Consider the following 12,961-nt stretch of genomic DNA (forward strand, 5'->3'; position numbering starts at 1 on the left):
AAAAAAAAAAAAAAAAAAAAAGCTTTCAGATATTCCTTGCATTGCAATGTATATATAGGCCTGAAACAGAAGATAATTTATACAAAGACATTACTTTTCAATTTTATAATTGTTGACAACAATAACTCTATTATGATTACTAGAAAAGACATTATTTATCTATTTTGACCGTTATTTCTATGGACAGTTTTTTTTAACCTTGTTCCTGAACATGGAACTATTTATTTATGTATAGAAGGATAATAAATGTGAAATCGAGAGAAGAAGAATTACAAAAGTAGGAAACAATAATTTTACTGACATATGGTTTGGTGTGTTTGAGGTAAGGTTACTGTCTTCATGGGTATCACGAAGAAACTAGAGAAGGGTTTCGGGAGAAATTCTTTATTATTGTGTTATTCCTCATAATCAATGATACAATGGTTTATATAAGACTAGGTTTTAAGGTTTACAACAATATTATGGTTTATAATAACCGACATAACAAAGTTTAACATGAACTGTCGGTCCATACACCAATATTCTTCTGCACGACAAATGTGGGGCGCAAAACGCAAACTTTGTAATAGAAAAGCGGAACACGTATGTCATGGACACTTGTCAAGTACAGACAAATCATGTCAACAAACGCCTCCAGACATAAACTTTAATCTTGAATATAGGGATGGAACTTTAGCTCATCTTCGGTCTTTGGTAAAAGGGAATAATGACATCCCATGGGTGCAAATCCTGCAATCTCCACACATAATTGTCCTAATCTCAGACAGTCCACAAATCGGACACAAAAGAAATTGACCTAAAAACATGAGCGTTCCAAACAACTCCCTCGTAATGGTAAAACTATTACCAAATAAAAACCCCAGAAAAATTCATAACTCAAACTCATGTAAACCCTAACCCTATAACCCTGAAAACCATAATCAATAGTTTAAATAAAAGAAAACCCCGATTAATTATTGCAAAAGAAAAAAAAAAAACAAAAACAAAACTATCTTCCTCTAACAAGCTGCTAGATCGGAGACACAAACGACGAGACACATAACCAAATTCTCCTATGACGTAACCATAATTGCTTCTTTTCTTTTTTTTTTTTTTTTTTTTTTTTTTTTTTAAAAAAAAAAAAAAAAAAATCAAATAATACCCCAGTAATTAAGAAAAGAAAACAAAATCACGTAATCTTCACTATTTAGACTACATACATTTACGTCTTTGAAATCGTCTGGTTCGTCTTCATCACAGCCATCGTCTTCACATCCCATGATCATTCGAATCACAAAAATACTAACGCGAAAGCTTTAATTTAGATCTAAAAAGATTGTTTGTTCTGATACCATGAAAAAACTAGAGAAAAGTTTTGGGAGAAATTCTTTATTATTGTGTTATCCCTCTTAATCAATGATAACAATTGTTTATATAAGACTAGGTCTTAGAGTTTACAATAATATTAGAGTTTATAATAATCGACATAACAAAGCCCATGGACTGTCAACCCATACACCAATACGGAGAGACCAGGTTTGATATTGATACCTGAGTTTATTACTTTATGAGCGAAGGGGGAGAAAGATTGAAGGCTGTTTCTGATCGTCGGAGTAGATGAAGCAACAGCGGCGGCGCGGGCTGAGAGACGACGAAGACCGGCTGCTTGAGTCAAACCGGTAGTTGTTCCCCGGTCAACATCGATCATGTTTCAACTCAGAACAGAGAAAGAACAATTCTTTAGACAGATGATGTTAGCATTTTTTTGAGATTTGTGTTACATGACTATAGTGAGGAATATGATCGGAGATAAATTAGAGATTCGTAGTGAGAAAGAAAGAGGAATAGGGAGAGAGGAAGTGTTGGGAGGAGCTTCTATATTTTATTTATAAAGCTACACATATTGATGGGTCCTCCTATTAAAAACCATCAAGCAAATACTTCAAAAACCATCAAGCAAATACTTCAGACTTCAGAGTCATCTCATCCAAGACGGCTTTGTTATGCATCTTTTTGTATGGAACACGTTAACCCAACTTTCAGATCATCCAACGCCATCTTCTTCTTCTTCTTCGACGAAATCAGATTTCATGGAGAAAAGAAAATGGTTCCCCACGATAACGAGGGAGGAACAAATTAGGAGGGTTTTATGGGTTTGATCGTGTAATGATTCATTAGACCAAAAAGCCCAAACTAGATTTATGGACCAAAAAGCACAATTATATTATTTTCTTTGGACCACCGTAATTAGTAGACACCGACCTTGAAGAAAGGCCAATAGAATACATGCTTGAGTTAGTGAATCAATTATTTTACAACCAAGCCAGTGGCTGCAGCAAGGTGTGTTGTTAGTGAATCTTTATATGGTCGAAGATGATCAAAATTTGATGCTTTGTAATTTCATCATTTCTAATTGACGTACATTATCGGGAAAATAAATGTTCACGAAATTGGGTGATTAGAAAATATTAATGACGGTGAGCAAAAATACTCTCAGCTCAATCGAATAACGATTGCAATGCCTATACCAATTTGAGTTGGAAGAAGTCCAAGCGTTTATCATTAAATATTAAAACGTGATTTTATAGAAACTATCTCAGTATCTTGGCATATAACGGCGTTCATAATTCGAAAATGATATGTAGAGGTATCCGATTGGGTCGGTACCCGAATGTCCAATTCCATAATTAATCAAAAAAAAAAAAAAAACTTCGACGTCAAAAAGACAAAGAAAAAGAGAAAAAACATGCCCCGTAGTACTATATTGTGTATAAGACAACAATCAACTTTTTTTGCTTATACCTAATCGTATTGAATAATTGGCTTGAACGTTGAACCTATAATTGATCAATTTCAGCTCAATCTCGAAAGGTATAGAAAATGACTTGAATGTTGACTTATAAATATTAATATAGAGATGTATAAAAGGGATTTACTGAAATCGTTCGTCCTAGCCGCTTTTCTTTCTAACACAACCACTGAAATCTCTCTTCCCGGCGGCGTCGAACCAGATCGGCGCCGCTGGGTCACTGTCCCTTCGTCAGTGTATTCCTCTCTACTACCAACTCTATTTCTGGACTGATTTCGAATTCATCGGTTTTTCAAGCTACTCCGACTCCGCTTCAGCTTCAGTCGCTCTCCCCCCTCTCTGCTCAAACGATGGGTCTTCTCGGCGAGGTGATTTTCTCGAGACCCCAGCCCTTCGATGACAAATATGAGACCATTATACGCCTTGTTTGTCTTGCTTTATGTATCTCTTGCCGGCTCCCCTTGAAGGCAACCTCAGCATCTCCTTGCTCCTTGGATGTATATCCACCCACCAAGTGCTCTACTTGGCTGCATTTGGAAGGGCGATCTGTGCTGCCGCTGGAACTGAGCATGATATTGACTGTTAAGGTTTCAACCTTGGTGAACCGTTATCCTCCTCCTGCATCTCTGGTCCTTCTAGTTTGTGTACCAGATCTACTCTGCTCCAATCCGCCTCTTTGTCCAACGATGATTGCCTTCACAAACCATATCAAAGTGCTTTCCTCAAACCCTCCTGCTGGACAGAGTCATGCTGACTCTCGCCTCCAATGCAGCTCCATACCCACTCCACCTCAGTCATATCGATCCAGGTTTGAGCCCAATTCTCATGTACAAATCCTGGTAGATAGAGTATCTCGGTTAGAGTATGATACATGCCTGATGTTGAAGCTTGTTAGACCCTACTCAATTTTCTCTAATACAATCCTATTAGCTTCTCATACTTCTGTTGTAGCTTGCAGCCTTAGTAGATATGCAAAAGCCTTTTTAGGTTGGTTTGATAAATACCCTTGTCAAGATCAGTTGGAACGATTGTATCAAAAGCTCACCAAAACCCTCCATATGTACCATCACGATTTCCCCATTGGTCCTAACCTAGTACCTATCTTAATGCTCCAGGGCAAAGCTGACTACAGGCTTTATGTGGGACTCCTTAACCTCCATGGCTTTGAGCTTCATGAGAGGAAGGACCTACCTGTTTTGCTACAAATTTGCTCTCTTCTTCGTAGGTTCAATCATATACCAATCCCACCTCTCAATTTTCATCAACCGTTTATAGGATGTAAACTCGATTCTGCTTTACTTTGGCAATGTAATAACGGCTATAAGCTTTGTGTGGAACTCCTTAACCTCCATGGCCAATGGCTACATGCGAGGGAGGACCCACCTGCTTTGCTCTGGCATTACATATTTCACTTACGAGTACCAGTTATTGCCCCAGCCACTGTGCAGAGAATTAAGCAAGAAAATATAAGAACTTTGGGACAAAAAGATTTGATCATTATCTTGTTGACAAGAACCCCTTCCCCCACTCCCCCTAAGTACCACATTTGTAAAAGCTCCCCTGCATATATTGCAAGAGCCAGTATTGATCACATGCTGATCGAGGAAGTTGTGAAGTGTATCTTCATGTGCGACTCCACCATGGTCCCAACAGATTCTTCAAGCATTGCTAGTCTCCCAAAGTCTTGCACCTCCTTGGATAACTCATGGAACCAATATCTTTATAAGCTTTGTAACCCTTTTATGCTTTGTAATCCTTTAATTTCTCCTTTGTATGAACTCTCCTCACTGAGGATCTAAGCTATAATGGCAGTTTGTTTGACAAAAAAAAAAAGATAGAGATGTATAAGCTAAATCGGTATAAATTGGTATTACCAATTCAAAACTCGAAAGTGACATGTATCTTTTTTTCCTTTTTCTTTGTCAACTGATGATATACAATTCGAAAGACCAATTACAACATCCACAAGAAACTTAACAAAAAAAAAGAGGGGTAAAATAGTTTTTTTTTCTTTTGTCGGCGGGATAAAATAGTTTATTTATGTAATAAGCTGATAGTTTTTATTTTTGGGTGGGATTAAATTCTGAATATTATAGTTACAGTCTGAAAATCTATGTTACATGGAAACTCGTTTTGAGGTCCGTTTTCCATTTCCGAAACGTTTCAGAAATAGAAACTCGTGGAAACACGTAAACAAGCCACGGAAACACAATTCTTAAAATTTTCTGTTTGAAAACACGATGAAAACTTCGTTTTTGTTTTGGAAATACGATGAAAATTTTTTTAGCTTAGAAACTTAATAAATAAAATATATATTCATAATACATATAAATATATAATATATTAATGTTTTAATTCAACTATTTAAAATTTATGTTGTTTCAAATATTCTTTTGATATAGGTTTTATATTTGGTGTTTTACTATGTATATACATATATATCCTGGATAATTTTAGAAACGTTTCTATTTTGTAATTTTAAAAAATTATCGTTTTCTGTTTCTAAAACGTTTCATTTCCACGTATTTGTTTCCGTTTCTATTTAACCTAGCTGAAAATTATAAAAGAAAAGTGAATTTATAGAAAGTGTGAAATATGAATTGTGATAACCATTGTGTGCCATTTGTTTTTTATCGGTTGCAACGTCGCGCCGCGTGTGGACTACATGGAACCCACATGTGAATTAACAACGTGCTACCTTTCTGTAGTAGTACCATTTGCTTTTTCCTTCCTACTGTATGTCTAGTGGCACTAAAATTAGTTTTTTTTTGTTTTTTGGTCAAAATGGCACTAAAATTAGTTTTTTTTTGTTTTTTGGTCAAAATGGCACTAAAATTAGTTTTTGCCACTCAATTTTGTAACTCAAACGGATCGTGTGAAAACATATATAATCAGTGTAATGAATCTAAAACGGACTGACTAAGCGATACAGATCGAATGAAAACAAAAAAAGATTGTCGCAAAATTGATTAGCTAGAATCTAAGGTGGTATGAATATACTAATAATTGTAGCGACTTTTTTTATATGTAAATTTGTGGACAACCATGGTATACACCTCTAAATTCGTTATTTGTTTTCCAATGTTTTAACCATATAATTATAATTGACCTATACCCAATTACTTATAGTTTCTGTATAAATATAAATATATTTATCTTTTATGTATTATATTTTATTTCTTCATAATAGATATACGACATTAATTGTAACTAAATTGATTATTTACAACTTTATTTTCAAATAACAAAGCGTAAAACTTTTTTACTAAAACATGATAGTCATGAACCTTTTGTTTTTAATTTGACAAAAAAAAAGAACCTTTTGTTTTTGAACTTTTTTTTTTTTGACAATACTTTTATTTTTGAACTTATATATATAAACCGTTGACCCATTTGGTGCTTAAACAAACACGCGCGGAAATGACTTTCTTCGTCGTCAAGTAACTTATTTCGGCCTAGATCGTAACTTTGATACATAAATGGTAACAAGTACCATTCATTGCCTTTGCCTATATATAAAGCCCCTACTCGGTCAGTTTGTTTTCTAAATCTTCACACAACTTCGGATCCTTTGTAGCCAGCCCTTCATGATTACCGTCGAAAATGAATTCTTCGAAAACGGATTGTTCAGAAAATGTTCTCTCAAACGATCAAAACGAAAATGTCACCGCTGTTGCATCACCACCACCTCCTTCTTCTTCGTACTTGACTAGGGATCAAGAGCATGGGATCATGGTCTCTGCTCTGCGACAAGTGATATCCAATTCCGGAGGTCACACGTCATCATCAAACTTGATCGTTGCCGAAGCAGCTCTTCCGCCTCCGGACGCTGGCCCTTGTCCTCTCTGTGGCGTCACGGGTTGCTACGGCTGCACATTCCAACGGCCTCGAGGAGAGATGAGGAAGGAGAAGAAATACAAAGGAGTGAGGCGAAAGCCATCGGGTAATTGGGCGGCGGAGATATGGGACCCGAGTATGAAAGAAAGGAGGTGGCTTGGAGCGTTTCCGACCGCGGAGATGGCGGCGCGTGCTTACGACGAGGCGGCGGCTGAAATTGTCGGGAGAACATCAGCAAGACGTGGTACAACGAACGGAGAAGGATTTAAGCGGCGGAGGAGTTGACTGAGAAATATAGTTTTGGTCGGTGATCATACACGGCAAGGTGGAAATGTTGTATTTACCATTGAAAACTAAATAAAACCAGAGTTATATATATATACAATACTACTCTTTACGCTTTCATTGAGATTGATTTTTCTGGTTTTTACTATTTATTGATTTTCAATTGTATTGGTTTTTTTTTAATAAAGATTACTTTTTAGATTTTTTTTATGTGCTATAACTTATGTTCATCAAGCAATGAAGTTTAAAATATATGAATGGAAGATATATTCAAAAACTGAATTCATAATCATTGGGAAAATAAAAACGGTTACGGTAAAAACACAAGCACATTTCTAAAAGAGATGGACGTTTGCTATGATATTATAATGGAGTACTAGTTTTGCATGGTAACGTGTTGAGGTAACTAATCAAAATAGATTATACTATATACTTACCAGAAGAGAGAAGATCATTGTCCTTAGCAATATTCATTTCTAACGAAATTAGTTACTACAGTGTATTGTGAATTTAGCCATATGTATAGTTTATATTTACACACATACATTGATCGCACCAGCCACCGGCTACCGTATTGACCTTGCATGTAACACAACACTTTTAGCCACAACAAAAATTTGGAAACCTATGTTTATGTCAATATTTAACCTATGTTTATGTCAATATTTATTAAATATTTAACCTATGTTTATGTCAATATTTATTAAATATATACTCACGTAAATATACGTCTTGGAGAGTAGAGTGATTCTCATGATTATTTTCGAAAAAAGAGAAGATTTTGAAAGATGGCAACAAGCAAAGATATCATGAAGTCGCATTGCATGTGATGGGATGGGGAACCTAAGCCTATGAAATTGTTGAACGTTTACACCTTACGGCCTATGATTAATAGATATAATTAGCATTAAGTGTAATGACTTATCCCTATTAACCAAAAAATAATCAACACTAATCATTAATTTCTACTTACTATCTCTCTCGTAACTTACAGTAACCATATAATGATTTTGACGGCTCACCATCTCCGAGAACTAAATACCCACTTCCCACTATTCATGTACTTTCTCTGTCTATGCATATACTTTTATAATACATTCCAAAACTCATTTATATATATATACATGCACACGATTCATTTCCTCCTTCTAATTAAGACAGAACAACGTTACAATCTATCTATCCCCTTTCAATAGTTATGGCTGATCAAAAACCTCTTATGATCTGGTCAGAGGCCAACAACTTTGACTCATTCATTCAAGAAGACATATTCTCGTTTTTCGATCAATCACTTTTCATCGACCAGAAGTAAGTCACTTATGGTTTCACTGTTTGATTAAACAATTAAATGATTTGCTTGCATTAAACGAATCTAAGATGCTTTGTTTGTTGTTGTTGTTTGAGTTTTTGCAGCTCTTTCATTAACCCTTTTAAGGATTTTCAAACTCAGAGTTGGTTTTCTTTCCAAGATAGCATCGTTCATCCTTACTCTACTACCTTTGCGGCTGATAATACGTTTCTGGCTTCCCTTGGTCTTGAAGCCATCTCTAGTACTTTCTCTCTAGGTATATATACATATACATACACACACATATATATTCATGCATGCTTGGACGATAATATTAGTTTATATTGTGTAACAGATGTATTGAGCGGATCGTGGAATGAGAATAATGGTAACTACAATAATTAGGTCGAACCTAATTCAAGAAGTACTAATAGCATGGGAGATCCAAATGTGGAGAAAATATGTTATGAAGATGATAACACAAAGACATTAAAAGAGACAGGAAGACAGAAGAGGATAATAGTGAAGAGGCGATATAGAGAAGATATGGTCAGTAGTAGATTGTCAAGGGAAATGATGAAGCAGTACTTCTACATGCCGATAGCTAAAGCAGCCAAGGAGCTTAACATTGGAGTAACTTTCCTGAAAAAAAAATGTCGTGAGTTAGGTATTCCTCGATGGCCTCATCGTAAGCTCTCGAGCCTTAACACTCTGATTACTAACCTCAAGGTACGTCAACAGAGATATATCTTTATATAACATAATCAATCGACCTGCTTATCATTTTTGGGGATAACACTTTATATATGTGATTCTCTTTTTGGAAAGGACTCATTACGGAATACGGAGGAAACGAACAAGAGTAAGCTGAGGAACGCTTTGGAGCTTTTGGAGATGGAGAAGAAGATGATTGAGGAGGTTCCTGATTCGAAATTAGGGGAAAAGACTAAGAGGCTGAGGCAGGCTTGCTTCAAGGCTAACTACAAACAAAGACGGGTCTTCTCGTCTTCTTCATAAGAGCACAGATCTCGTCTATAGTGTGTTGTGATCTAACCTTCAATGACTTGAGTTTATGATGCTACTACGTATACTACTGTTTGTGTCGTGTATGACGAAGAAGAATGATGTTGATGGAGTTATACGTGTCAACACTTGTCTCTTTTGATGCTCTAGGTTAATTCTCATGAAACTTGGTTTTGGTATTAGACGAGTATGTATCATTCCAGTTTTCTTTTTTGTTGTTGACTTTTTTGGTTTTCTAGTATTTGTGTTGGTCACTGAAAAAAATCGAATGCAAAATCCAACTTTGGGTTTTTAAATAAGACTTGAGAAGCCCAAACAATTAATAATCACGCGTGGCCCAATTTATCCATTGCACCGCTTCCGAATAAGGCAATAATTAAACCGCTAAAGATCAACGGTGGTGATCATCAATTTATCGTGAATATCGAAATCTACTCACTAGAAATTAAACAAGTTGTATTTTTGGATACTAATTTCGATTACACGAATAGACAAGAGAGAGTAACATAAACAACACACGTGTATGACACGTGGCAAAATTCACGGACAAGAGAAGACATCGCCACCATCAATCCAGTGATGATCAGCGTCGACGGTGGATCCGTTATTAGCGGCGGTGGTGTGGAGAAGACTCTTGATTTTGTAAATACATTTGTGGTTGCGGATGCGGTTAAGAACGGCTTTTTTGTTCAGCGTCTGCGTTTGCGTTTCAGACGATTTCAGGTGTAGCTGCTTCGACACTTGCTCCTCTTTCAAACATATCTCCTCTTCTTTCGAAGTCACAAACTCCATTGAAGCTTTTCGATATTTTGTTGTTGTTGTTGATGGAACAAAGAAAAATATTGTGTAGTAAAACAACACACACTCTCGTGTGTATTTATATATATTAGTGGATTGGTGAGACTTCGCATTCAGATATTTGTTAGTTGTTTATTATTTATCTTTTTGTGGGGGAGATAATCGTATTACATTGGGCCTTGGTCCCGTTGGTTCTGTGAAAACCGGTGGCTGATTTGGCTTTTCGTTAGTTTATATAAGAAAGAAACTAAGAAAAGGACAAAAACTATGTGCTCTCCTACGTGCATTCGTCTTAGCTTTTGTATTATTCTATTTTGCTTGCAATTAGTGCCTTCTTAATGCCTCCCTTAAATGGTACTTATTTTAGTTTGTTGTCATTGCTTGCGTAACAGAGACAAAACGACATTATATATATATATATATATATTTATATATATATATATATATTTTGAATTTAATATTAAATTATATTCAAAAAAAATAAACTTGTTACAAAATTTATCATAATGTTTTTGAGACAGAAATTTAAATAGCATTCTTAATTAAGTTTTGCTCTAAACCAAACTTAAATAGTAGGACCTTCACCCTCAGTTTGTTGTGCTCACCCTATTTCGAACATTCTTATCAATAAATTTGGCGAGGCGTTTCACTGTCGAAGGGGGCTCGCCGTGACGTCTGTCATTTCGTTCTCTCCATCTTGAGTGAATGGTGTTCTGAAAAGCATATCCCACCAGGAATCGTGTTGTCTTGTCCAATGTGTCGCCAGCTAGTAGAACTATGACCTCCTTCCAGTGTGTTGAGTACTTATCCAAAAGTAACCGATTAACAAGCGCATCCCACACTTGTTGAGAGAAAGAACAAGAGAAGAATAGATGCTCTCTAGTCTCCATAGAGTGCCTGCAAAATATGCAACGTGTGAGAGCCTTAGGATTCCATTGATGGATTCTTTCTCCCGTTGTTATCCTGTTTTTCGCCACCAACCAAGTGATTAACGCATATTTGGGTGTGGTGTTGGGAAACCAGATGGCTCGATGGTGCTCCATTGTGGGTTTAGCCACATGTATATGGTGCCATGTAGCTTTTGTTGTGAATTGGTTACGGTAGTGGTTATTCTGACCTTTCCATAAAGCAACATCATGTTGAGCTGAAACCCGTGTGAACTGGAAATTTTGTATTTCCTTTTCAACCGAGTTGAGAAGCGTCGATCGATGTTGTCTCCGTCTAGTCATAACGAGAGCCTCTGCCAGAGTACTTGAAGATGGTATGCCCATGGTTATACAACCTCTTTCTCCCAAAGAATCATAGAGACGACCTAAGGAGGACCAGTCATCAAACGAGAAAGATGTATTCTCCCCATTATGCGCTTCTACTCTATGAAACTGTTTTGCCAGTTCTCTATATTTCAAGAGTTTTTTCCAAATCCATGATCCACCAGTGGAATTAGCTCTCTCTGTCCAGATAGATCCACTTCGAATGAGATAATGTGTTACCCAATTCACCCATAGCGAATCTTTTGCAGAGAAAAGTCTCCATATCAGTTTAAGAATAGCAACCTTATTTGCTTCCTCTATTGAGCGAAGGCCCAGACCACCTTCATGTTTTGGAAGACATACCTCTGACCAAGCAACCTTAGCTTTCTTAGCATTCAAAGTAGGACCTGACAACAGAAAAACATAACACATCTAATCAATCTCTCTGATGCAGGCTATTGGTAGACGGAAGGCTGAAATCCAGAAGTTTGTGATGCTCAAAATGATTGAACATATAAGTTGTAGCCTCCCCGCGAAGGAGAGCACTCGTGCGGTCCAGGATATGATCTTTGTCCGAATGGTCTCCACGAGAGGGAGATAATCAGCAGAGGACATTCTATTTGGTAGCAGTGGTAACCCGAGATATCTTACTGGCAGAGAACCGTATTCGAAAGGGAAGTGCTGTAATATCTCCTCCCTATCCTCTATCGTTACACCAACCGTGTAAATTGTTGATTTTTCTATACTGACTTTGAGGCCCGAATGAGTAGCAAAATCATCAAAAACTTCCAAAACACCACTTATAGAGGACTTTGTACCGTCCAATAACACGAGCAAGTCATCTGCAAAGCATAGGTGGGTGAGCTTCATGTGTCTACAGTGAGGATGGTAGCCAAAAACGTTGTTTCCTGCAGCCTTGTCCAATTTATGAGAGAGGACGTTCATGCAGATAACAAACAAATAAGGACTGAGAGAGCAGCCTTGACGAAGACCTCTCTTGCTATTGAAATAACCAGCTAATTCTCCATTAACCTGGACAGAGAATGATGCAGTAGTGATGCAGGTCTTAATCCAGTGGATATACTGCTCAGGGAAGTTTAGAGCTCGTAAAGTATTGAGCAAAAAACTCCACTGTACTGAATCAAAAGCTTTTGATATATCGATCTTCATAGCACAACGTGGTGAGACTGAATCTTTGTGATAATCCTTAATGACCTCTGTAGCAAGTAGGACATTCTCCATCAACAATCTGTTTTTGACAAAAGCAGACTGGTTCGGCAATATGAACTTTGGGAGGATGATCTTAAGTCGGTTGGCAAGGATTTTTGAAACAACTTTATACAATACATTGCAACATGATATTCGTCTGTAGTCTTTCATGACTCTAGCTTGCTTCTTCTTTGGGATGAGAGCTAAAATGGTGGAGTTTATTCCTTTGGGCAGGAATCTTGTTATGAAAAAAGATTGGATGGCTACCAAGAAGTCATCTCCCACAATCTCCAATGATTCTTTAAAAAACTCAACATTAAACCCATCCGGACCTGGAGATTTGTAACTAGGCATGGCAAATAATACTCTTCGAACTTCCTCTTTAGTGACCTCATGAGTGAGTAAGCTCTTATCACTCTCACTACATCGAAATTCCAACAAGTGTTGCAACTCCTCCAGGGACCATTCTACATAATCTATAGG

The 12,961-nt window shown here is 36.9% G+C and overlaps 2 protein-coding genes and 1 pseudogene across 2 annotated transcripts; 2 read left to right on the forward strand and 1 right to left on the reverse strand.

Moving 5' to 3' along the window:
- Positions 6,365-6,944, forward strand: LOC104762864 (ethylene-responsive transcription factor ERF122-like). Its single transcript, XM_010486260.1, has one exon. It carries the CDS (start codon positions 6,392-6,394, stop codon positions 6,908-6,910), a length of 519 nt encoding a protein of 172 aa, XP_010484562.1. The 5' UTR covers positions 6,365-6,391; the 3' UTR covers positions 6,911-6,944.
- Positions 8,109-9,215, forward strand: LOC104762865 (annotated as a pseudogene).
- Positions 9,598-10,092, reverse strand: LOC109130544. Its single transcript, XM_019240204.1, has one exon. The coding sequence runs from the start codon at positions 10,011-10,013 to the stop codon at positions 9,762-9,764; it is 252 nt and encodes an 83-aa protein (XP_019095749.1). The 5' UTR covers positions 10,014-10,092; the 3' UTR covers positions 9,598-9,761.

Source organism: Camelina sativa, chromosome 18 (genome assembly GCF_000633955.1).
Source record: "Camelina sativa cultivar DH55 chromosome 18, Cs, whole genome shotgun sequence".
Classification (NCBI taxonomy): Eukaryota; Viridiplantae; Streptophyta; class Magnoliopsida; order Brassicales; family Brassicaceae; genus Camelina; species Camelina sativa.

Excerpts from the sequence above, each read along its gene's own strand:
- LOC104762864 (XM_010486260.1), top strand. The coding sequence starts at position 6,392 with ATGAATTCTTCGAAAACGGATTGTTCAGAAAATGTTCTCTCAAACGAT.
- LOC109130544 (XM_019240204.1), bottom strand. The coding sequence starts at position 10,013 with ATGGAGTTTGTGACTTCGAAAGAAGAGGAGATATGTTTGAAAGAGGAG.